Raw genomic sequence first — 27,240 nt, forward strand, 5'->3', positions numbered from 1 at the left:
TAGTATTTAGCAGGCATTTTGGGGAAAATAAGGCATTCAAGTACCCTGAAGGGAAACAACTCCAGTACTACTTGTTAATGATAAAAATCAGCTTTTGAGAAAAAAATTTAGTATTTTCGATAACTTGTTTTCCCAACCCCTGTTAGCCAAGTTACTTTCTAATGCTGAGAAGTCAGAAACTTCTCACCAGAGTAATGACAGTATTAAAGAATACGGTTGGTTTAAATATCACATTGAACCAGTATTTTTCTTATAATTGACGTAACTGTATTAGATCAGATTCTTACCACATATTTCAATAGTGTATCATGAGAGACTGACTGAGGCAGACTCTGTCTACTTAATAGAACATTAGAGATATTTGCAAAAATGTAAAGCAATTCATTCTTGTAAAATGGAAGTCTTTAAAAATATAGCTAGTTTTCATTTTTATGCACTTATGTTAAATGAAAACATTATTTTAAACAAATGAGATTAATATTTTAAACACCTCAGTTTTATTTTCCAATATGATAAAATATCAGTAATAAATGTAATCCATACAAAAAAAACCTCTCTTGGCTCCTTAAGAGTTTTCAAGACTTTTTATAAAAGAGTCCTGAAAACAAACAAGTACTTTGAGAACCATAGTTCTATGGCACTATCAAAAACTGGGATAGAATTTACACTATTCTCATCTTAGGACTCTCACAATTTTTATTTAGAATACATTCCTAACTAGTCTGCGGGGATTAAGAGTCATTCCTTTTCCTTTCTACTGCGTAGTCCAGTGCATTATACCTTACAACCATCACTTGTATGCACTAGTTTATTTCACACACACGCACACACATGCATGCACACACATATCCTCCCTTATAAAAAAACAGAGGAAATAAAATTCTGGCTAAGCCTTCTTAATAACCTCTAATAACAGTTTGTTATATTGGTAGTTTACGGATGGGAAAAACAAGCACCAAAAAATGTCAAGAGAAAAGCTATGAGACTAGAATTCAGGATTCTCTCCTTCAACCTAGTGTTCCAGCTATTGCAACATGAAACTATGGCAAACACCACAATATTTCAATAACTATAAATACTTGGTTTGACAAAGCTCATAAGCAACAGCTCACCAGCAATAACCCTGTGGTGCAATGGTAAGGAACAATGTTCTGAAATCTGAGAAAAACAGATTTGAATTTGGTCCTGAGCAGAAAAGGCAGGGAGCCCAAAAGACCCTTGCCAGTCTTCAGGGACTTTTGTTTCCTCCTGACTTACCCACACCCTCCTCATCAAGGCCTTACACAATTGTGAGTGATTGGAAGTTGCTCAGCCTGAATGATAGGAAACAGAGTTCTTAGAACAATTCAGCCTATGTATGCATGAATTTAATGCAAGATTATCTACTGAGTATAAACCAGGTATAATGCCACAAGAACTATGAAAACAGCCAGTACAGGCTTCATATTGATGAAGCTTACAATTCTATCAAAAAGCACACAGAAGGAAAAGTTAAATAATTGAATTCAATGTTTTGAGGTTTAAACTTCACCAGTAATCTCAGGTGGTTAAGACAAACCTCCAAGGAATTAGTGTTTAATACCAACTATGAGCAACTACCTTAGTATGCCCTGCCTTGATTTAAATCCTACCCATTCTTCCCTGCTTATTTGCCTCTCAATTACTAGATTGTTTCATCTATTTCAGTAACTTGCCCTTCCACCAAATTTAAGGACCGTCCTTGGTTTCCTTAATATTTGCTGTATTCATACTACAGAATACTATGAAATTTGAATACTTACACTGTTTCTGTAGACTTGGAATTCTAGTGTTCTCAAATCTATCTTTGCCACCTTACTCAAGTTAAACCTAAAACAACAAAAAAAGTATGTATGTCTTCATTAACAGCATTATAATTAAGGGGATTATGGAACAATGGTCAAATTTTGCTTTATTTATAAATTAGCTTTTGGCAGGTTTGGAAATCAATAATATAACATTGATAATCCTTAAAATATTAAAGGCTACAGTTTATAATTAATATCTTGTTTGCCTATTTTTATAAATGAAAATACTGGAATAGTTCCATCCATTTTCTCTTTACAAATTTGTTAGGAAGGAGTTCCACACTGCCTTAAAAATTGAAAGCTTTTCTAAATGCTTTAATATAGTCCTTTTCCTCAGAACCTTTGAGCAACTTTATAGATTCAGAATCTAAATTAAAAAAAAAAATCTATTACTCTATGACCTACAATACAGCTTTAAATGAATAATCAAAACTATGGAGAATAATTTTGATAACTATGCTTACCTTGAGACTAACTTATCTACAAAGACTGAAGGGTTGGAATATAAAGCCAGAGGAATAAACTGAACATAGACAGGAACATCTGAAGGGTTTTCTAACGTAATCTCTTCTTCCTTAAACAAAGCAATAATACAAAAGATAAAGATTTCTAGAGTTCAGAGTTAAAAGTAACTCTTTTATAGTCCTATTACCTCTTTCTAAGACCAAACATTGTTTTGGATACTTACTGAAGAGCAGTTTGTATTAGTGAGTGGGAACTTCAAGAGCCGGGGTGAACTAACAATGGAAGGCCAGGAGAGCTCGGCAGTGATCTTTGATACTATATTTTTTTGAAGGTCTGTATTTACTTCAAATATAGCACTCAACCTAGAAAGACAATTCATAAATCACTATCAAAATGAAATATTTGAGCTCTGCAAACACAAGAAATTTTACCAGACTTGTGTACTTAAGAAAGTTTATTCTGGCCCTGGAAAAAACCCAACTGTTTATTCAGAATCATTATTTTACTAAGCTTTAAATGCTATATGATGATGCCACTATTTTGTCAAAAAGAATTGCCATTTTGTTTTTTGTACTAGGATCAAACTCAGGGCCTCATACCTGCTAGGTAGATGTGCTACCACTTGAACTATACCTCAATATTCTTTTGTGTTGGTTATTTCCAAGTTAGGGTCTTCATGCCTTTTACTTGTGCTTTCTTGTGTTAATAGGGATTATAGGTACGCACTACCAGTTGAGGCAAAAATCTCTTGAACTTCCTTTTGCTCAGGCTGGCCACATTTTTGCCTCCCAAGCAGACCTTGTGTTATTTTTGTCAAGGAGAATAAATCTTCCAAATAGTTCTAATAGCATTAGTACAATCTTGTAAGTCTTAAAAAATCTTTTAAAGTATAAATTCTACAAGAAGATCTGGATTGTACTAGATATAATACTTAGAAAAAGCAAGATAATATGAAGGTAAGATGTTATAAGGAATTAAAGGATCTTACACGACTAGGGTAAAGATCTACCTACTCACAGCAGGATGCTGAGAATATTTTCAGTACAACTAATAAGAAGGCAATGCACTGCTTGGCATATGGATTTCCTTTTTTGATATAAAACCTAAAACAAAATCCTCAAGTGAAACAAAGATATCAGCTAAAGAAGTAAAACAAGAGGGTCTGAAACAAAAGTTTCATCAAGGGGCTAGAAGTTTGGCCTAGTGGTAAAGTGCTTGCCTAGCATGCACGAAGACTCAGGTTATATTCCTCAGTACCACATACATAGAAAAAGTTGTGGTGCTGTGGCTCAAATGGTAGAGCTTTAGCCTGAAGAAAGCCCAAGGACAGTGCTTAGGGCCTGAGTTTAAGCCCCTGGACTGGCAAAAAAAAAAAAAAAAAAAAAAAAAGAAAAAGGAAAAAAGAAAAAAAAGAGGTGTAGGGGCTGAGAGCATGGCCCTAGTGGGAGACTGCCTGGCTAGAATGAAGCCCTCAGTTCCATTCCTTGGTACACATAAAACATCAGAAGGGGTGCTGTAGCTCAAGTGGTAGAGCGTGGGCCTTGAGAAAGCCCAAGGACAGTGCCCAGGCCCTGCGTTCAAGCCCTAAGACTGGAGAAAAAAAAAGTTTCATCAATATTCAGGAGGCTGAGATCTGAGGACTACAGTTCAATACCAGCCTGGGAACAAAAGTCCATGAGACTCTTATCTCCAGTTAACCACTGGAAAACCTGAAGTGATGCTGTGGCTCAGAGTGGTAGAGTGCTAGCCTTGAACTCAAGAGTTCAGGGACAGCGCCCAGACCCAGTGTTTAAGCCCCATGACCAAAAAAAAAAGTTTCATCAATATTGTAGACTTCATTTATTTCTATACTTCCAAGTGTTGATAAGCCAGTTGTTCAAGACTAAGGACACATTTATAAATGAGGCTAAGGCCCAAACACCAAAGTCCACTTAAACTAATAGTTCAGTTTAATGAATGGCAAGATTAGACACTTTATAAGACTAGCAGAAAAACTTCCCTGTGACATGCAGGTTGACAAGGCAACACAATGGCAAGATAAACTTCACACTCACTGTGATGGTGGCATAGGGAGACAGACCCAGGTTTGGCAGTGGGATGTTGGGTGCACAGGAAGGTAGGTGTTTGGTAGTGGGTAAAGAGACTCCCTGGCTGCTGAGCCTAGGGCAGCACTGTGAGCTATTCATTCATAACTAGACATTAAAACTTGGAGGCTTCTTCTACTTTGTAGTGTGCACTGTGGAAACCCAGGGCACAAAGCAGTGCTTAAGCAGTGATCTCTTCACTGAGGAGGGTAGAAGTCTCTGTATACTTACTTTAATCATTTAAAAAACTTAGCTTTCTTTTGTCTTAAAAATGTTTCATAGTAGAACAAACTCTCAGATTCAACTATAATGGTTTGAGAATTCTTAGAACTTTAAGCTAAAACATCTTTTTTTTTTTAAAAAGTGTATGGTCTGGGTGATGTGTGGGGTTACAGTTATATTTGTAAGGTAGTGAGTACATTACTTCTTGAATATTGTTACTCCTTTGCATGTTTTTCCTCCCATTTTCCCTCCCTCTAACCCCTACAATATCTTAATTCTGATAAATACATTTCAAATTTTGCAGCTGAGGAGAACCTTTTATGACATGCAATATCATCATTGTTTCTAGACAAATATTTCTCTGCAGAATATAAACAGCTTTCTATAGTACCAAGCACATATTGGATTCAGGTATACTGCTTTGCTATTAGTACATTTTCTATATGCTAAAGACACAGTGAAGGACCTGTGTGGCTTGCCACAGCCAGAACTTTGAAAGAAAAGATAGGACTTTCTACAAAAGACAAGATACTTGGTCTCCAGCTGTGGAACAAATGTAGCTTTCCGTTCAGAGGTCAGTGGCAAGTAAAAACTTATGCCAGGGATGTATCTAAAGGTGAACTGTGTAGTCAACGTACAGAAAGGCAATTTCAAATAATTTCTTTGGTAAGGCACTGATGGCTCATTTCTGAAATCCTACATAATCAGGCTGAGATCTGAGGACCACATTTCAAAGCCAGTCTGGGCAGGAAAGTCCGTGAGACTCTTTATCTCCAATTAATCACAAAAAGCCAGAAGTGGCACAAATGGTAGAGCTCTAGTTTTGAGGTGAAAAGCTCAGGGACAGTACCCAGGCCCAGAGTTCAAAACCCAGGATTGGCAACTAAAAAAAAAAAAAATCCTCTCTGATTTTATAAAAGTATCTTGAGCAAAGGAGAAAAGTGAAAAAATGGCTAGTGTATGCCTTTAAGTAATATACAATGGCACTGATAATTTAAGATACCCCACTAATAACTCTCTGAAGATTAGGCTTACTTTTAAAAAAATTATATATGTATTTGTATTATTTTTAAGCAGCTGCACAAAGGATTTGCCATTGAACAAAAGTTTATGAATGTAAGGCATCTTGATCAATGTCACTCTTTATTTGAATTTTGGACTACATCCTCCCCCCCCTCCCCTTGACTCTTCACTATCAAAGACTTGTTTCTTGGTGTTTATCTTGTTAACCTTTCTTGTTTTATTTTTGTTTTTTTTTGGCGGGGGGGTTGGTCATGGGGCTTAAACTCTGGGTCTGGGTGCTGTCACTGAAGCTTCTGCTCAAGGTTAGAGTTCTACCGCTTAAGCCTCAGCACCATTTCTGGATTTTTTCTATGTATGTGGTACCGAGGAATTGAACCCGGGTCTTCGTGCATGCTAGGCAAGCACTCTACCACTAGGACAAACTCCTACTCCCAGAGGCTTAACCTTTCTAAGGAATTACATTGCTTGAATTCTCCCTTGAATCTATTGTAGTTCAGTTAATACATTTGCATATCACTCCTAAGGTACTTATTTTTATAAACTAATTCTATTTTCCACATGAGAGAAAACTTGTAACCATTGTCTCTCTAGGCCTGACTTAATGTAATTATTTTCCAGGTCCTTCCATTTTTTTTGTAAATGATTCTTTCTAATGGATGAGTAAAATTCTATTATGTACATACCACGTTTTCTGGTTCATTTGTTCACTGAGAGGCATCTGGGCATTTTCCATATTTTTGGCTATGGTGAAAAGTACTACAATGAACACAGTTGTGCTGCTGGCTTTACTGTATCCTAACTTGTAATACTTTGTATAAATGCCCAAGAGTGGCATTGCTGGATCATAGGGTAGTTCTATATTTAGTTTTCTGAGAAGCTTCCATATTGTTTTTCAGAAAGGTTGAATAAGTTTACATTCCTACCAACAGTGTAATAGGGTTCCTTTTTGCCCAGATTCATCCCAGCATCTGTTACTTGTATTTTTGATAAGAGCCATTCTAACTGGAGTGAGGTGGAATCTCTGTTATTTTGATTTGAATTTCCTTTATTAGGCCTATTTTCTTAGTCATATAATGATTAATATAAAAATGCAATGACATTTAGAATGCAATATCAAGTGTGATATTTCAAATCTGTGAGGGTTTATACTAAATAAAGTACTCACTTATGACCTGAATTTTCCTTTATTGCCATCCATGCTTTGAATAAGCTTTGATGAGAATCCCAGTCAGCATCCCACATATCTTCCTGCATAGCCACTCCAGGCTGTACTTTGGGTTCAGCTGAAAAAGGAAACACAAATTATGACACATTTTCCTTCAAGTAACTTCTGCAGTACCCAGATACAAGGATGGACCTTAACAGTGAGAGCCATTAATTAAATAAATAATATTTTGGGAGTTTGGGTGAGATGATATTGAATATGCCTACAATCCCAGTTATGTGGGCAGTCTTAAGTGGGAGGATCACAGTCCAAGGTTGGCCCTGCTGCAAAAATGTGAGACACTATTAGAAAAATAATAAGAGGGGGAAAAAAGAATAATATTTTATGAGCAGTGAAGGAATCACAGGGAGCAAGATACTCACTTTTGGAAAGAAATGGCAAACCGATATAGCAATGATCCCCACACTGTAGCCCAGGATCAAAATAAATGTTCGCAATCTATAAGGAGACACAGGAGAAGTATGAATCCCTAATTCACAGAAAGACACAATAACAAGCTGTTAATAGGTATGTGATTTCTCAAATACAACATTTTCAAACCTTTGACTTTTTGCCTGGTTCCAAGTCTTCTCTATTACCCCGTAATCGTTTATAGTAAAATCGTACATCTTCTGATAAAGATCTTATTTGTTGTATCTTTACCTTCTGTGAGAAGGAATTCATAATATTTAAACTCTGATGAACTATTTTCCCCTGAAGGAAAACAAACAAACAGTCACGTATGATTAGATTTTCTTAAAATCACAGTTATTAGGCAGAAAATAAAGAGATCATTTATCTTAAAGGTAAACATATATATTTTTTTAAAATAATGAGTTCACTAAGCAACCAGAGCAAGATAGAATGACAAGAAGGTGAAGGTTTACTTAAGATCAAAATAAAACTTAGCACTGTTCAAAATTTGTATTTTAAAAAGTTACCTTGAATTTAGAATTTACTGTACATCATATATAATTTTGCGATGTTTTGATGCTTGAATCCATTATGTTGTCTACCACAGGTTATGTAAGAGGGATTGTTCTACACCTACGAGTCCATTTCCCATTCTTTTTTTTTGCCAGTCTTGGGGCTTGAACTCAGGCCTGGGCACTGTCCTTAGACATGTTTTGCTCAAGGCTAGTGCTCTGCTACTTGAGCCACAGTGCCACTTCCAGTTTTTTCTGTGTATGTGGTACGGAGGAATCAATTCCAGGACTTCAGGCATGCTAGACTCTACCACTAGGACCCCATTTTCCATTCTAGATGGTAAAATTTATTTTTTGCCAGTCCTGGGGCTTGAACTCAGGGCCTGAGCACAGGTCCTTGGACACTTTTGCTCAAGGCTAGTGCTCTGTCACTTGAACCACAGTGCCCCTTCTGGATTTTTTTTCTGAGTATGTGATACTGAGGAATTGAATCAGGGCTTCAGGCATGCTAGGTGAGCACTCTACCACTAGGCTAAGCTACTAACCTGACAGTAAAACTTTTGAAGGGTGTGCTGGTGTGCGTGCGTGCGTGAGTGTGTGTGTGTGTGTGTGTGTGTGTGTGTGTGTATGCGTGCGTGCATGCATGAGTGCGTGCTTGCCTTCCCTTCCTTCACTTCCTTCCCCTCCCTCCCTTCTCTCCCCCCCCCCCCCCCCCCGCCTCTCTGTGCTTATACTAGAGCTTTGTGCTTATACTAGAGCTTTGTCCCTTAGCATTTTCACTCAATGGTGGAACTCTGTAATTTGAGCCACGGGTACATTTTTGGTTTTTAGTGGTTAATTAGAGATAAGGGTCTCAGGAACTTTCTTACTTAGCGTCCTGAGTAGTCAGGATTACAGATATGAGCCACAGGTGCCCAGCAGGAAGGGATATTTCTTATTCCTTTTAACCTCTTCTAAAAGAGCCTGGGACATTATATTACCTTATAATAAATGATTAAAAAATAATAACTGATTTTCCTATTGAATTCTAGAAATGTAGAGGTAAAGTCAAACTTAAAAGAGTCTATAGTGTCTTACTGGAAAAGCAGGGGGAAGAACCATATGCTTAGGGAAACAGGTTAGGGAGCCCACTGCAATCACAGCCTTCACAGGAATAGTTAGGATCTGTGGAACGAAAAAGCAGACCACAATTAGTAAGTGTTTAAGTCTAAGAATGAGCTTGATAATTACTGCATTGTTCTGAGGGTTAAAAAACACTCATTTTGGGACTTGAATTGGCAAAAATCAATTCAAAACTAACATTAAAATTGCCCTTAGATATTATTTAATAATCTGTTCAATGTTCTCCATAAAATGTAATGAAATACATTAAATTTCATGTACCACTCAGTAATTCATTGAAAATATACTTAACATGACTAAATAATGGGAAAAATGGAGATTTAAAAAATGTATTTTGTTCATTAGTTTAAAAAGGAAAATTATACTCCTAAAATAATGTAAAACTTCAGCAGTTTCTCTCTATATAGCTCTCTCTTGTATACAGAAATAGGTTTCATTGCTATGGTAAATAGTGCTGCAATGAACATTGTTGTGCTAATGGGTTTAGTATGCCCTTGTTTCTGGATGATTGGGTAAATGCCAAGTAGTGGAATTGCTGGGTCATAGGGGAGCTCTATGTTTAGCCTTTTGAAGCACTGCCATACTGCTTTCCATAGTGGTTGAACGAGTTTGCACTCCCACCAACAGTGTAGTAGTGATTCCTCCTGGCCACATCCCCTCCAGCATCTGTTATTAGTTTTTTTGATCCTGGCCATTCTAACTGGAGTGAGGTGGAATCTTAGAGTTGTTTTGATTTGCATTTCTTTTATGACCAGAGATGTGGAGCATTTCTTCATGTGTCTATAGGCCATTTTTGTTTCTTCTTCAGAGAAGACTCTCTTTAAGTCTTTGGCCCATTTTTTAATGGGATGGTTGTTACTTTGGAGATTAGTTTTGGAGTGATTCAATTTTTTGAGCTGTTGACATATTTTTTTCATATATTTTTATTGTAATTAATAGAAGGGTTAAATGATATTTGCCAGATAGATGGTGCATTAATTCCCATGCATTGATACCCTTTCACATGTCTTGGTCCCCATTTCCCTCCCCCCCACCTCCACCCCTCATCTTGTTTTCCCCCGTTCCCTATCCAATTTCAAATAACCAAAGACAAATATATCCACTATATCAGGTAACAAAGTGAGATACTGTAACCATATGAGATAACCAAGGGACAGCAAAAGAGATGAGAGATAACATAGTACCTTAAGAAGAACATATTTTAGATATGAGGCCTTTGTCCGTTGTATGGCAGGTGAAGATCTTCTCCCACTCTGTAGGCTTCTTAATTAATTTACTAGCTATGTCCTTTGCCATACAAAAGCTCTGCAGTTTAATGCAGTCCCACTTACCCAGACTTTCTCTGATTTGTTGCGCTTCTTGGTCCTTATTAAGAACGTTTCGATCTGTGCCTCTCATATTGTTACAGTATCTCACTTTGTTATCTGATATATCGGATATATTTGTATTTGGTTATTTGAAATTGGATAGGGAAAGGGGGAAAACAAGATGGGGGGTGGAGGGGAGGGTAATAGGGACCAAGACATGTGAAAGGGTATCAATGTATGTGAATTAATGCACCTTCTATCTGGCAAATATCATGTAACCCTTTTATTAATTACAATAAAAAATATAAAAAAATAAAAATAATAAAAAAAGAAATGTTTCAATCCATTTTTTTTTGCCAGTCCTGGAGCTTGAGCCCACTGTCCTTGGGCTTTCTCAAGGCTAAAGTGCTACCACTTGAGCCACAGCACCACTTCTGGCCTTTTCTATGTATGTGGTACTGGTGAACCCTGGTCTTTGTACATGCTAGGCAAGCACTCTACCACTAGTTTAAACTCCTGGCTCCCGTCAATGTATTTTTTTTTTTTTTAAAAACTGAACATTCTAGAGTTGGAATTTCAACTAATGGTCCATTACAAATGAGTTAGTAATGAAGTGACACTAGAGGATATTTATTCTTATTTCACCATGCAACAAAAACTTATCTTATTTTGAAATGTAATTTAGTAATTTCTTTTTATTTCTGGTGGTAGTAGGATTTGAGTTCAAGACCTCAAGTTTGCTTGGCTTGTTTGCTTGACTGGTGTTCTACCATGAGGCCTTCAGTCCAATTTATTTGCCTGTTATTTTTTATAGATGATATCATAGACTTTTCTGCCCAGGCTAATTTCAAACTTAGATCTTCCAAATCTCAGCCTCTGGGTAGCTATGACTTCAGGTGACGAGTCACTCTTGTCTGGCCTATTTCTGTATCCAAATGAATATTAAGTATGAATTCCTCACTTTTGGACTTAATTGAGTTGCCACATTACCAACAAATCACTTATTTATTTATAAGTTTTATTTATTTTGCAGTTCAATTTTTTTCATGAGGAGGTTATACATATTAAATATGTAGAAGGAAAAAGATAGTAACTTGAACTTAGCTTTCTTCCCAAAGAGCTTTTCAATGCTAAATTAAAAATATTTGGGTTTGATAGAAATAAATCCACAAAAAATAAATATAATCATTCAAACCTAAGGATGTAAACTCCAGAAAGATTCTATTATAAAAAGCTCAATGATTCTTTCGTGCTTTGACTTCAAATGACTGCTATAACTATCAATGCTGAGAACTCAAGTTAAGGAATGATTTCCTTCCTTTATGTCACACAAGACCATTATGACTACAGGAGGAACTGGAGACCTCTCAAGTCCTATAAGAGGTTTTAACAATCTGTGGTATATAGTTCTAACAGAGTAGCTCTAAATGTACTAAGGACATTTTTCTAAGGTAGTATTTTTATTTAGGAGATTTCAGCTTTAGCAGAAAAATCACATCAATCTTGCAAAAATGACCCAGAAGTTCAGTTTTTAAGATATGAAATGAGTAAACTATATTTAGTTCTGTTTTCTAAAAAAATAGAGATCTAAAAATATTTACAGTTCTTATATATCAGTTGAAATTAACAAAAATATAAAAAGGACTAAACTTTTCAGAACCCCCAGTAAGGCCCTTACCTCATAGTCTGTTGTGATCTGTATGGCTCCATCATGAATCCCTTCTAGTTTTTTTGCGGTAAGTTTGACTCTAAATACTGCAAAATATCCTGATGCTAGTATTACCTGTACATAGTAGAAGTAACATTCATTATTTCTGAAGTTTATGTTTCCTATGAAAGTGAAAAGGAAGGCTAGAATGATAAACAGCTTTCTAAATCCTAATATATGCCAATATGAAACTGAAATACAACATCATGTATAAACATCTAAAATAATCCATTCCTTGATAATTATACTATATCTCACACAGAATACTTGCTTCAGAAAGAGTAGGCAGACTGCCACCTGGCAAGTCAGGAGAAGTGTAGTCCTCTTGCCAGAAGAGCTCCTAAAATTTACCTCCCCTTTTCTGAGCAGCCAAAGCATGTGAAGGCTGAGAGGGACAAGGCTTTCCCCAGTTCAGTCACATTAGTTACAAGTACATGTACAGTTAATTCTGCTTCAGGTTCTCATGGTAACTCTAATTATATTAATAGTGATATCTTCATCTATGCTGTTTGTCATATTAAAATCTCAAAATGTGGTATTTGATGGAAGCGTAGTTTTCAAAAAAGGACAAATAAGCATAAAAATACTCACTTTTCTTTTTGTAAATTTATTCCAAGAACTTGTATTTTAACCTAAAGATGAGTAGGTCTCCACTCTGAGTTCCCTTTTCAGTAGTACCAAACTATATGAGTTTATCAGAGTAAAAGTACACAGGGACCAATTTTTATCTTCATGTTTGATACTTTCTTTTAGTTAGTACAGAAAACCTTCAAGATTATTTTCATATAAGTGACTAAAAAAAAATTCTTCCAAATGTCCGTGGAGCTCCTGTAATAACACTATGTTATATAAAGATAATGTACATTTTGCTTCCTATACAGGATAGACCAACTCTGTATAGGAGTTCAGAGAGGGCTGAAGTAGATTATCTGTAAGGTCAATATCAAATAACTAATGTTATTACATAACATATTAGTTAATGTATGCAGCATAATTTTTTTTTTTTCTGTCTTGGGGCTTAAGACTCAGGGGTTGAGCACAGTCTTAGGGCTTTTCTCAATGCTAGCCTCTACTACCTGAGCCACAGCGCCACTTCTAGCTTTCTCTGTGTATGTGATATCATGCTAAGCAAGCCACTCTACCACTAGGCCACACTCCTGGCCCCAACAATGGTCTTTTATTTGCAGTTTAGATATCCATTCTTTTTTTACTTTGGTGGTATCAGGGCTTTGAATTTGGGTACTTGGGCTTATTACACAGGTACTGAGCCTTGTCCCTTAGTTATTTATCAGGTAAAATCTGATGTTTGTGTCTGGGGTGGTCTTTGATACGTCTACCTAAGTAGATTGGATCACAGGTGTATACTATGAGTCCTGCTAATCTGTTGACATGATGGTCTCACTAACTTTTTACCTTAGGCACACATCTTAATTTCAGGAAGCAGTAAGAAAGATTACTTACTGATGACTGGTCGGATAAAGAAGATTTTTCCAACTCTGGAAGGCTTGAAATTATTGTAGTTCTATTGCCTCTTTCTGTAGCTATAAGTTCTATTGATAAACCATCTCCTATGATATGCCAACTTTTTATAGCCAACTTTAAAAAGAGAAAACATGGAAGTGATGAGCACAACACAAGTATAAAACCTGTAAGTATGATTTAAAATAAAAACAATATATTTTTACCTCAATTGGATTGCTGTTTATAATTGCAAATAAAATATTACTTGCTTCTGTAGCACTCAGTACTCCAAAATCTATGAAACGTTCTTCTATTTTGGGAGGTAGCACAAAGTACTAGAAAAAGATAAAGGAACTGAATTAAACATAAAATTATCTTTGTGCAATAGAATGTTATCAAAACTTTAGCCTATAGGAAGACAGGCTAAAGTTTCTACCTTTTTTTTTTTTTTTTTGCCAGACCTGGGGCTTGAATTCTGGACCTGGGTAATCTCTATGAGCTTTTGTGCTCAAGGCTCTTCCACTTGAGCCACAGCTTCACTTCTAACTTTTTGTGGAGATAAGAGTCTCACAGACTTTTCTGCCTGGGCTCTCTACAAACTGAGATCCTCAAATCTCAGCTTCCTTTGTAGTTAGTATTGCAGGTGTGCATTTCTATATTTAATGTACAAATACATACATATATAAAATATAGTTAAGTTTTCACCAAGACAATTTTATGGCAAACCAGAAATGGAAACAGCCTCTCAACAAAGCAGCTATTTCATGTTTGAAGATACACAAAAGAAAGAGGCTAAATACTGGGAAAGGTTAAGTGGAGACCTTGGTGATTAAGCAAAAAAAAAATAAATAAATAAATTCTGGGGCCGGGAGTTTGGCCTAGTGGTAGAGTGCTTGCCTAGCATGCATGAAGACCCGGGTTCGATTCCTCGGTACCACATACATAGAAAAAAAAAAGCCGGAAGTGGTGCTGAGGCTCAAGTGGTAGAGCTCTAGCCTTGAGAAAGTCCAAGGACAGTGCTCAGGCCCTGAGCTCAAGCCCAAGCCCAGGATTGGCAAAAAAAAAAAAAAAAAAATTCTGTGGGCACTTGCTTATCATTTATATGCCTTTTCTGAGCTTCTTTTATTGTTCACTTTCATAATATCCATATCCATATTTTTTTCCTGGTTCATTTTCTATACTGTGAAGACATTTATTCTTACTTCTGTATTTACATAATTATTTCCCAATATGTATCCTTCCTTAACCCTTATTTTCTTTCTTTTTAAAATCTGATTGTCTTGGTATTTCCTGACGTTGGTCATTTTGTTCCCTACAAAATTGCCTCTTCATCTTCCTTATAATCTTTTTCCTATTATTTTTCTTTCATTTAGTTCTTTTGTAGATTTGCCACCATTGTAACAACTTAAAAGTAAAACCAAGAGAAAGTAAAATGTGAGAAACACCTAAATGGAGTCTGTAAGTAGAGGAGGTAACTATATCATGAGGAGATATTACTCATGGCAGTCCAAATATACTAAAAAGGAAGATTTCTGAAATAAACAATTCATCAGATTCTCAACAGTGCCATTCCTCATAATGCAATGAAATCTTGTGTTGTTCTGGTCTGAGGTGTGAATTATTCCTTTCTCCAACATTTCTGTACTATCCATACTATTCGTCAGTTAGTAGTTGGTTATTTGCCTGACTGTTGTTGTATCATAAACCCTTATTTCCCAGTGTTTCTAGTAATTTAAATATGACAAAGAGAAGTCATAAACTATCTTGTCATATAAGCTCATGCTTATAGTCCTAGCTACTTAGGAGACTGAGATCTGAGGACTGCACTTTGAAGCCAGCCTGGGCAGGAAGTTCCTGAGACTGTTATCTCCAATAAACTACTCAGAAAAAGCCACTGTGGCACTGTGGTTCAAGTGGTGAAGCACTAATCTTGAACACAGAGGCACTAAGGGCTAGAGCTCAGATGCAGAATTCAAACCCCAGGACAAGCAAAAAAAAAAAAGTTTTAAGTGAACACATTATAAATCCTAGTTTGCTATTAATCTTGTTTTTGTTAATCTATTTGTTATTATGCTTCATTCATATATTTAACAATCATTGCTAACTACAGGAAAATTATTTATGTACAGTTGGTTCTCCATAGTATGTGGGTTTCACATCCATGGATCCATAGATTGTGACACCTGTAAGTAGATTCTGGAGCCAAACACACTCAGACAACATAGGTATTCATTGGAGGGGCGGGGTTTATATACCCTTCAATGATAAGGAGATGGTCACTATATCTTTTTACAGTGATACAGACAAGGAAGGAATTAGATTACTTTAATAGAACTTAAAAGAGTGCTATAAAATTGCCTAACAATATCTGAGAACAGAAAAGATGCTTAGGAGTTCACATTTTAAAGGTAGATATCATACTTACATCTAAAAAGCCTGTGTATACCCGCACTGGCAAGTGAAATTTAGAAGCATTGGTAATAAGTAAAATGTTGTTATCTATGTGCATGGATGATGTGGATGCCATAAAAACCAGGGTAAAAATATATCCTGATTCATTAGGAAGAATTAAGACTGGTTTGCTGAAGTTGTGAACCTAGGTAATGATGGGAAAGGAAAAAAGTCAGTATAATCCAGTTGTTAGAACAGTGAAGTAAAAAGCATGAGGATTCCTAGACATACTTTAAACATTGTTTTGGCCTCTTCTGGTAACAACACATCATGAATGAGGATTGCAAAACTGAAAGTGTTAGTAAGGTAAATTGGCCTCTCCACAGGATCAGCAGGACTGTCTCGGATGTGAAACAATGTTGCAGCATGATCAAATCCCAAATAACTATTTAAAGAAAACAAAAACAAAATAAATCATTTTATTTCTACACATTAATATAAAACCCAAGTTCTTTTGTTAGAATAATTTACATTTAGCAGTAAAGACTATAGTCACACTGGAAGTATAGAATACTGTAACAAGTGACCACACAATTTGGGACAAAACATAGCTCGCAAAATATCGCAATGCAATACGAAGAACTATTTATCAGTGAATTACATATAAGCAAAGAATTAGAACCAACAATGAACCAAAGTCTTACCATATTTATCAATGAAACTGCAACGAGTCTTGTTAAAATGCATACCTACCGAGTATATATTAATAAAACACTGGTTAAACTATAAGTAGAAAATGATTTATGTTACTATCCACTTACAAGAAACTAATTCTAGAGGAGCTTATGAATTTATTAAGGAATACTGATATTTTTGTTTTAACTCACAAAATACTTAAGTAGCAAGCTACAATCACATGTTGCAAAGGACAGAAAAAAATGGTTCAAGTGCTCTATTTTAAAAGTTATCAGATTCACTTTTAGATAAATAAAAGTCTCACTATCACACTTACCTTTTTCTCCTAAGAAAGTAAAAAATAGACAGGATACAGGTGTTTTTCTTTAATCTGCAGTTGTATTTTTTTTTTTTTTGGTCAGTTGTGGGGCCTGAACTCTGGGCCTGGGTGCTGTCCCTGAGCTCTTCAGCTCAAGGCTACCCCCCTACCACTGGAGCTACAGTACCACTTCTGGTTTTCTAGTGGTTAATTGGAGATAAAAGTCTCACAGACTTTGGACTTTAGTGCCCAGGCTGGCTTTGAACCACGATCCTCAGATCTCAGCCCCTGAGTAGCTAGGATTATAGGTGTGAGCCACCAAGCCCAACAAGTTGTACTTTTCATTAAGAATACTTTGCATTTAGATGAACTTGGGTATGATTTTTCCTAGTTACTTAGTAGGAAAACAGAATTCACTGAATAGTAGAAAGTTATAAAGTTTATTTAAAGAAGAAACTCACCCATCTAAGACTTCTGCTTGATATGGTATTTCAAGTTTAGAATAAGTCTTTTCCTTTGCTTTAACAGTTATTTTCCCAGAAAACTGAGATGGCTTTTTTGCCCTCGAAGCTGAAAATAAATAAATAAATAAAAATCTGTCCTTTTTTATTGGAGGAGGGGGGTTACCAGTCCTGCGGCTTGAACTCAGGGGTCTGGGCACTTTATCTGAGCTTCTTTTCTTTTACTCAAGGCTAACACTCTACCACTTGAGCCACAGTGCCACTTCTGGCTTTTTCTGTGTATGTGACACTGAGGAATCAAACCTAGGGCTTCAAGCCCCAAGTCACATTTCCAGCCTTTTTAAAAAACAAAAAACTACTAAAATATGAGTGACTTCTGTGAACTTAAAAAAAGTCATTATAAAAAGGCAAGAGTTCCAAACTCATAAATACTTGTATAATATTTTAAATCAATCATTTTTTATATAAAAAGGGGTATATTAGGACCGGAAGTTTGGCCTGGTGGTAGAGTGTTTGCCTAGCATGAAGACCTGGGTTTGATTCCTGGATATCATATACACAGAAAAAGCCACATAGAAAAAGCCAGAAGTGGTGCTGTGGCTCCTCAAGTACTATTGCTCTAGCCTTGAGAAAGCTCGAAGACACTACTCAGGCTCTGACCTAAAGCCTGGGACTGAAAAAAGAAAGAAGGGGGAGGGTCTTTCTTCCTGAAGTGAGATAAGCAGATCAGAAATCATCAAGTGAATACAACTCAGGGAGATAAAAAAAATAAGCTTTAACTCTATATAGCCACAGGTGTTGGCTTTACTAAACAACAGTTTGCTGAAGTTGTGAACTTGGGTAATGATGGGTTTTCAACCTTAGCACTGTGGACATTTTAGGCCAGGCTAATTCTTTGTTGCAGGGGCTGTCTCATGCACTGTCGTTTATCTAACAGTAACAGAGTCTCTATTTTCTAGGTGCTACTAGTATCACTCTGGCTGGACAGCCAAAAATGTCTCTATACATTACTAAATGTCCCCCAAGAGGGAAAACTGCCCTTTCCTTGAGAACTACTGGTTGACAGTATACCAATGAAGGAGTATGATGCTTAAAGAAATGGATAATGAGCTCTGATTTCTCAGTTAAGCCAAACCTAAGAGCAGTGTGAATAAGAAATCAGATTATATCATCACACACTGCTTCACTACTGAAGCAAAACCTGTTGAATAATCCCACCTGGAGTTATAGAAACTGATTCAGTGTATCTAGCTAGGGTTATCGATTAGATATTCTTTTCAAAGCAAATATAGAAGTTCTTCATTTTTATCTTTTAAGCACCCTTGCATTTGTGAGAAGAATTTACATATGAGTTAGCAAATGTGGTCAATCAACCTCAGGAAAAGAACAAAAAACAGTATGGCAATATTTAATTATGGCAACTAGATTTTTAAAATTCCCATTAAGTCTCTTATTTCTTTCTGCTTGCTAGCATTTTCAGGTATTTTTAGTTCTCACAATTTGTTTCAATCTAAGGCTGATTACAAGGCTCATAATTCAGACAGTTCATAGCAGCATGTCATGTTATATTTTAGCACATGAACTGGTAAAAATATCTCAGAAAGCTTCAGATAAAAATCATAAGGAGGGCCAGGAGGATGGTCTAGTGATAGAGTGCTTGCCGAGCATTCATGATTTGATTCCTCAGTACCACATACACAGAAAAGCTGGAAGTGGCGCTGTAGCTCAAGAGGTAGAGCGATAGCCTTGCGAAAGCCCAAGGACAGTGCTCAGGCCTTCAGTTCAAGCCCCAGGACTGGCAAAAAGAAAAAAAAAATCATAAGGAAAAATGATTTTTTTTTTTTTGTCATTCATGAGGTTTGAGCTTGGCCTGGGCGCTGTCCACGCCTGAGCCTCTTTGTACTCAACGCTAGCACTTTATTACCTGAACCAAAGTGCCACTTCCAGATTTTTGTGAGTAGTTTATTGGGAATAAGAGTCTCAGTTTTTCCTTCCCTGGGCTGGCATTGAATGGTGATCCTCAGATCTCAATCTCCTTCCCCCGACTGACTTTTTTTTAATGAGTAAGATTCTTGCTTGATAAAACATTATAGTTAATTTATATAAGGTATAGTCTAAAAAAAGACAAAGAAAACAAACATTCTGATCTTCACAGCAATTTCAGAAGTGTTTTCTTTTGGGGCCTAGAGTAGCAATGGCTGAGATGGAAAGTATGACATTCAAGCTGGGATGTGGTGGCTCATTACTAGAATTCTAGCTACTTGAGAGAAGGGGAGAAGAAAAAGAATGAGAGAGATAAGAAGAGATATATTTAAGAAAATGTGTGTGGGTTCTTTTGATATCAGATTTAGTGTGAGGAAGGAAGAAGGGAAGAAAGGACTTACTTTAAATTTTGATCCTCAAAACCCCACACTAATGACATATTTATTTAAATGAAGACATTTGCTAGGGTGTTCATAAGGGGCTAAAAGGGAAGAGCTCCACACTCTAAAGAATAAGGTGTGGGAGTGTGGCCTTGTGGTACACTGTTTGCCTAGCATGCAGGAAGACCTGCGTTCAATTACTTAGCACCACATACATAGAAATGGTGATGTGGCTTAAGTGGTAGAGTGCTAGCCTTGAAAAAGTTCAAGGACAGTGCCCAGGCCCTGATTCAAGCCCCAGGATTATTAAAAAAAAAAAAAAAAAAAAAAAAAAGGAGGGGGAGTTATGCTGTTCAATGTGGCCAGTAAGCATTATCCTGCCCTGTTCCTTGGGTTTATCAGAAAGATGAGTCATCCTAGGTACCCTCAGGTTCAGGAATTACTTCTGGGCACTTTCCCTTCTGGATGTCCCTGTGGATGCCAAAAATGTGGTCCTCTAACAGCATAAAAGTCCATTTACCACAGATTTGGAAGTAACTGTAGCATCAACATCTATAACACTAATTCTTGATGTTTGCAATATTAAAGTACACTGTCTATCTAATTTTGATTCCTTAGGGTTCTTACTGGTCTTGAGGCCAGCACAGCAATGATCAGCACCACTGTTTTAGATCCCCTCGGGAATTCTCCAGGGATGAAGAGCAACACTATGCAAGGTGCTAGGGTTTTATTATTCTCATCATCCCACAGTGACTGAGCTGCAAAATGTACATTCTAAGCAGATATGGCTTGATGAAAAGCTGAAGTTTCAACTTCACAGCTCTTCACTTGCATGGGTCCCTATGAGACAAGGCCCCACCCATTCAGACTTTTAGTTATCATTTAATTTATACACAACTAAGCAGCTAAATCACTATTTAAAAACTCATGACAGCAGATTCAGTAAGTTTTCATGAAACTAGACAAAACTGAATAAAAACTGGCTGTTAAAATCTAGGCTAGCTGGACTCCAGATTACAGGCTCATACATGAAATCCTAGCTGCTCAGAAGGCTGAGGGATCAGGATTTAAAGACAGCCAGGTAAGAAAGTCAGGTGAGACTGTTATCTCCAATTAACTACCAATAAAAGCTGGAAGTAGAGATGTAACTCAAGTGGTAGAGTGCTTTGAGTGAAAAAGCTCAGAGACAGTGCCCAGGCTGAGCACTGCTAGATTTGGTAACCAAAAAAAAAAAAAAAAAAAAAAAGGAAAGAAAGAAAGAAAGAAAAGAAAAGAAAAGAAATCTGGGCTAGCATTTCAAATAGAATATTTACATTTGAAATATAGTTCAGAAGGAATTTCTGCCTTCCATATAAAAGTCAAAATATATAAAGTTACAATGTTATAAAATATTCTTGTCATGAAACACAAACATGCTTCTGAAATTTGAATACATTAGTACTTAATTACAAAAATTAATGACTTCAGTTAGGGCAAATTAAAATATATTGCAAATTTATATATGCAAATGTATGGCTAACACACAAACACAATTTCATAATCTGGGCTAGCCAGATAACAAAAATATCCCAACTCTAACGTATTTGTTAATGTTTATCCATTATTAATACTCCCCCATCACTAATAGTGATTTAGCTTTATGAAGTTATAGTCTTTCTCTCATGAATTAATCAAATAAGAGTTTGATGGTTTATGGGGGAAAACATTAATGTAAAATCTGACTTAAAGAGGCTAGATTTATATATTAATATGTTAACAGTAGTTTTTTAGTTTATCAAAATATTACTAGGGTATTAAAGCAAAATGAAGGTAAATATTAACTGGGTGCTGGTGGCTCATGGCTGTAATCAGGAGGCTGGCATCTGAAGACTATGGTTCAAAGTCAGCCTGGGCAGGAAAGTCCATGGGACTCTTATCTTCAAATTACCAAAAAAGCTCCAAATAGAGCTGCGGCTCAAATGGTAGAGGACTAGCCTTGAGCAAAAAAGCTCAGGGACTGTACCTCAGCCTGAGTTCAAGCCCCAGAGCTGAGTTCAGACCCAGCACACACAAAAAGCACAAATACTTACCATCAAAACTAATGCTTGCAACCTTGGTATATTTACTTTCAGAAGCTTTTAATGTAATTGGTTTAAAATGTACTGTTATAGCATCATTTTGTGGTGTAGGTCGAACACTCTAAAAGAAAAAAAATAGCATTAATTTGGTATAATTGTTTAGATCTAGTCTATACTAGAAAGTATACTAGAAATGCAGAATAAAAATAAAAAAAATAACTTTTGTAACAGCCTTAAATAAAAATGTGAAACTGGTAAAACTTCAAATTCATTTCATTAGAATTATCTTTATGAAATAAAATGATGGGCACAAGGAGAAAAAGTGTGACAGACAAGATAATGTAAGAATCTGAAGACAAACATACAACTGTTTTGGTGGCACTAGGGCTTGAGCTCAGAATCTCATGCTTGTTAGGCAAGCACTCAACCACTTGAGCTGTCATCCCCATTTTGAGTTGGTTATATTTGAGACAGTCTTGCTGTATGCTCTGCATATACTGTAATCTTCCTAGTGTTCTCCCCCACTTTACAGATGTCATGTGTACATCATTATACCTAGCCATTGGTTAAGATGGAGCATGGCAATCTCACTTTTTTTGTTTGTTTGCCTCATGACCTGATCCCTGCCTCCCAAGCAGCTAAGATTACAGATCTGAGATACCATATTTGGGTATATTTCTTAGAAGGTATTTATTCTCCAAATGAATGCCTAATTCATAAAAACAGAAGGTGACAGGATAAGTTATGAAATGATTCCTCTTGCAGAAATTCATAGTACAAATATAACATCAGATTGTCTAAAGGTGAAGGATGATCATACATCTGGGAGTGCTCCAGTGTGAATAGGGATTTTTTGTAAAATCCTTTCCTTGTGGCATATTCTCTTTATCTCTAAGGCGTGGCTGCATGGGTGAGATGTGTTGCTGTTAAGGGGTAGGGTTGTACTACTAGCTAGGTAACTGAACAGTGAGGTACATTATAGAGATGCTTAACTTGGAAGAGGTTTGATTGCTTTAGACTTGAAAAATCAATTGTTTTCCATTCAAACAATGGGAACTTCAAGTATCAGAAAAAAATCATAAAAAGTCTGTTATCTTTATACTATACATAAAAAATAATACATTTTAGAGTTCTGAATGTGACTCAATGGTAGCGAGCTTGCCTAGCATGTGCAAATCCCTGAGTTTGAACCCTAGCCCACAAAAATGAAACAAAACAGAAAGATTTTATTTAAAAATACTTAATTTTATTCTCATTAACAACAAAGTAATTCAACTGGAAGGAACCCAAAGACTTTAATCTTTCTCTATTGTAAGGACGAAGGGAACTTGCACTTATAGAGAATGATGTTTCTATAGTAAAGTACCAAAGGGAAGAATTGGAAACATTTCCTGACTTTGTCCAGGGTCCTTTGCCTGATATCCCACTGTACAAACATGAAATTGTGGTACTGTATATGAATCTTGATAAAAACAAACCTTTATAATTTAGAGTCTTGACCTTGTTCTCAAAACTCTCCTAAAGTCCTTATAAATTTGATGCCAAAGTCTGTCATTCCTTGTAGAAAAGCACACTTTTCTTTTCTGTGAAACTTATCAGACATGCTGATTAACAGGGACAGCAGTCAGGTCCAGCAAGTTACTCTGGCTTTCTGCCCATCCTTTTTAGCTCACTTGCAACAGAGAAATCTGCCCAACCGAATGTGAAAGGGCAGACCCCTAAAGGCGCAATAAGCACCTGAGAAGTATGTGAAGGAGATCAGTCCCTTTTACCTTATGTCAGCCATAAGGCAGTCAAAGGCGTCAGTGAAAAGAGGTAACTGTTACAGTGATTACAAGTGCTATCAGGACAACTCCCTCAGCCTTGCTTTGGAGTTAGTCTTGAGGTGCTAGCAAGTACAGGCCTGCAATGATAGTAAAAAACAGTCCTTGCAACTGCCTGTGTTGGAACTGCTAACAGTCTAAACTGTTAGCCTTGGGCTCTCTCAGCATTTTTATTCTTTCATCTGCCTTTGCTTTTCTTCTTTGAGAATGTTTTCTTATATGCTATGGAATTTGAAACAGGGTGGTAGCTGAATGATTTTCTCACAGCACTACCTTCACTTATCAATAAGTTTGCTATTATTAGCAATCACTTCACTGTAATTTTTCATTCCATTCTCTGAGGGGTATATGTATATTACCGGCAGCTAAAAATCTGTTTGAATTGTAAACTACAAAGGTAAGAAAGTCTCATTTGCTTTTATTATTCTGCTTTACCAAATGAACACTTCTTTCACAAAGAAGGAAAGCACTGTACAATATGTATGAGAATCCAGAATTAATGAGAAATATGAGCTAGAGTAAGCTATCTACACTTAGGTTCATTTTTTACATGTGTAAAAAACATACTAGGGTAGATTTGTTTTAGATTTTTTTTTTTATGTTCCCATTTAAAAAACATTGTGATTCAATTATTTATTCTTGCCAGTGGGCCTTGAACTTAGGGCCTAGTCACTGTCCCTGAATCTCTTTGTGCTCAAGGTTAGCAGTCTACCACTTGAGCTTTAGTGCCACTTCTGGCCTTTTGTGAGTAGTTTATTGCGTCTCACAGACATTTCCTGCCCAGACTGGCTTCAAACAGTGATCCTCAGATCTAAGCCTCCTGCCTGAGTAGCTAGGATTACAGGTATGAGTGACCAGGGACTGGCTAGATGTTAAACCTAATTTTTGTTGTTGTTGGTCCTGAGGTTTGAACTCAGGGCCTGGGCACTGTCCTTGAGATCTTTTGCTCAAGGCTAGTGCTCCACTACTTTGAGCTACAACTCTATAAAAGGTTAGTATTTTAAAAGATTGGTCACTTTTGTCTTGAGATCATGACTTACCAGAGAGGTATTATAAAGGTTTGAAGTTTGCCAAAAACCTTCACAAATATCGTCCCTAATTCCTTCCCTGCTGTATTGAACACAAGGCAGCAACAAAGGTACCATGGCCATATCCCAGTATGCTGAGCTACTGAAGTGGCAGTTCATCAGTAACTACCACATCACTTTTTGAGTGTTATCAGCCTGTACAAACCCATGCAAAAAATAATTAACTAGTGGTTTTTGCTAAAATACTAAGTAGAAAGAACTGAGACTAGATGGTGAAAAGGTATGTTTTTCTTATATGAAATACACTGCTTCAAGATTTTCCATACCAGAAGGAAATTTTACATTGAATGTTAGTACCTTAAAATATATTGCACTTGAAGTAAACAAATATTCAATTGAAAATGAATGGTTTATGTAAGGTATGAATTCCTTATTCCGTATCAATAGAAATACACTAAATCAGCTAAAACATTTTCTAAAGAAAAAAACAAGGCAAAACAATCAAATACCAAAATACCTAAATAGTAGTTCATTCTTATAAAAGACAATACAAAACCAATACCTTGTAATAAATTTATTTGTAAAAGCAACCTGTCTTAGTAGTAGTCACTTAACTACTGCTTACTCAAAGATAATTAAGAACTGGATCTGGCTACAGCAGAACACACTAAGCCCCATAATCCTAGCACTTAGAAAGCTGAGGCAGGAGGATCACAAGTTCCAGGCCAGTCTGGGTTAAACAATGAGACCCTGTCTCAAAAAGAAAAATCAAGAACTGGTTGCTGGTGATTCAAGCCTGTAGTCCTAGCTACTCAGGAGGCTAAGATCTGAGAATCATGTTTTGAACTCAATCTAGGCAAATTCTCAAGATTCGTATCCTCCAAACCAGTAAAAAGCGAGAAGCAGATGAATAGCTGAAGTGATAGAGTGAGTGCCAGCCATGAGTGAAAAAGCTGAAAGAGAAGGTGAGGCCCCAGTACCAAGAAGAAAAAAAGATAAAACTCAAGTGGAAAATTTGGCAAGATTCCCAGGAAAGGCAGCTTGCAACTATGTTCTAAATATAGTTTCAGCCTTTTCTCATGATACTCAGACAAGAATCCACAAAAAAATTGAAACTACTTATAAGAACATGTGAACAAATATGGAAAATACCCTGTATAGAACAATTGCATTTTGTGCATAAATTAAAGCATTTATCAAGCTGAAATTGCCAAAAAGTTTGTGATTCCTATTCATCTATTAGCAAGGAAATTTTATACGAAAACTACTCTTAAAACATCTCAGGCAAAGTAATTCTGTACAATAAAGTATTAATATTCTGTGAATGTCAGAATAACCACTTCCTTAAAACTGTCATAAATAACCTCAGAATAGCTTGAAGGGGGCAACTGTCCATTACCAGGTGAGGCACTTATATTTGGAGTCACCTCCATCAGTAATCCTATATCAAGAAAGATAACAATACTTACAAAGAGACTAAATCCCCTGAAGGAGAATTTATAGGTTTTGGGTGTTCAGAAAATTAAATTTAAATACAGAGACTTACAGCTACATATTTTAATAGAAATACTGGTTATAAAAATGATGTACTGCTAAGTACCAACGTATTTCTTCCCTTTTTCCTTTCCTTCCTTTTTTCCTTGTGCTGGGAACTGAACCCAGAACAATACACATACATTCTATTTCTGACTTAAATTTCGAATCTTTAAATATACTTTCTTATAACTTTGGATTTTTAAAAATTTTATTTCTATAGTTGAGTATGGTACTTTAAAAAAGCAAACTCAGCTTCTCCATTTAGAGAGCTAGGACCTACATACCTCCTAGAGTTGTATTTAATAAGTCAATGTGTGTAGTGAAACTAGCATTAGTGCTTGATCTATGGCAAGGAGAAGAAAGATTCATTTAAACTTAAAACTGTATTAATAATAATAAAAGGAACATAGGCGTTCCATGTCATATTGCAGTTTTTGTTTATTTCTTCTTTTTTTTCTAGTCCTGGGGTTTGGACTCAGGGTCTCGGCACTGTCCCCTGAGCTTCTTTTTGCTCAAGGCTAGTGCTCTACCACTTGAGCCAAAGTACCACTTTCGGCCTTTTCTGTTATGTGGTACTGAGAAATCGAACCCAGGACTTCATGCATGCTAGGAAAGTACTCACTCTACCACTTAGACACATTCTGAGTCCAGTTTTAATTCTTTCATTCACACTTTTAAGTGCCAGTTTCATTTTTCTATAAAATGTTTATTGGAAAAGAAATTCACTTCAGTCCACTTACTGTATAAAAAGATCAGTACACTTGATAATCCCTATACCACATTAGAATAAATGGCTAGAGGGAAGAAACAGCATATAACATGTATCAGGACCTGGCCTGGACTACATCCTATCCCCAAAGAATGTCATTGTGCATTACAATAAGTTAACTAAATGACTTTCTCTTGTTTCAGCCCTTGTAGTCTGTACACTCTCCTCTCTCTCTACTCCTCCAGCTGTTGGTAAAATACGGGTTAGGCTGTAGATGGACAGAAGTCCACATGATGAATAACTTTTTAGTCTACTGACTATAGATTTTAAGCATCAGTACATGTAACAACAATATTCTGATTTTTTTCTTTTTTGATATTTTTTATTGTAATTAATAAAAGGGTTACATGATATTTGCCAGATATAAGGTGCATTAATTCACATACATTGATATCCTTTCACATGTCTTGGTCCCCAATACCCACCCCCCTACCCCCCCATAATATTCTGATTTTCTTTTCCATTATTCT

The 27,240-nt window shown here is 36.3% G+C and overlaps 1 protein-coding gene across 3 annotated transcripts in view; it reads right to left on the bottom strand.

Moving 5' to 3' along the window:
* Tmem131 (transmembrane protein 131) overlaps positions 1-27,240 on the bottom strand; it is a 159,444-nt gene that overhangs the window by 40,253 nt on the left and 91,951 nt on the right. For all 3 annotated transcript variants that reach the window (XM_090336457.1, XM_090336456.1, XM_090336455.1), the window contains 14 exons: positions 21,627-21,735; positions 17,195-17,303; positions 16,031-16,184; positions 15,774-15,944; positions 13,573-13,683; positions 13,349-13,483; positions 11,858-11,962; positions 8,828-8,914; positions 7,386-7,538; positions 7,208-7,283; positions 6,786-6,903; positions 2,515-2,653; positions 2,291-2,400; positions 1,782-1,848 (listed from right to left, as the gene is read on the bottom strand). In XM_090336457.1, the coding sequence (XP_090192583.1) occupies positions 1,782-1,848; positions 2,291-2,400; positions 2,515-2,653; positions 6,786-6,903; positions 7,208-7,283; positions 7,386-7,538; positions 8,828-8,914; positions 11,858-11,962; positions 13,349-13,483; positions 13,573-13,683; positions 15,774-15,944; positions 16,031-16,184; positions 17,195-17,303; positions 21,627-21,735 (1,644 nt within the window). The remainder of the gene's footprint in view (positions 1-1,781; positions 1,849-2,290; positions 2,401-2,514; positions 2,654-6,785; positions 6,904-7,207; positions 7,284-7,385; positions 7,539-8,827; positions 8,915-11,857; positions 11,963-13,348; positions 13,484-13,572; positions 13,684-15,773; positions 15,945-16,030; positions 16,185-17,194; positions 17,304-21,626; positions 21,736-27,240) is intronic.

Source organism: Megascapheus bottae, chromosome 7, assembly GCF_031878675.1.
Source record: "Megascapheus bottae isolate mThoBot1 chromosome 7, mThoBot2.hap1, whole genome shotgun sequence".
NCBI classification, from domain to species: domain Eukaryota; kingdom Metazoa; phylum Chordata; class Mammalia; order Rodentia; family Geomyidae; genus Megascapheus; species Megascapheus bottae.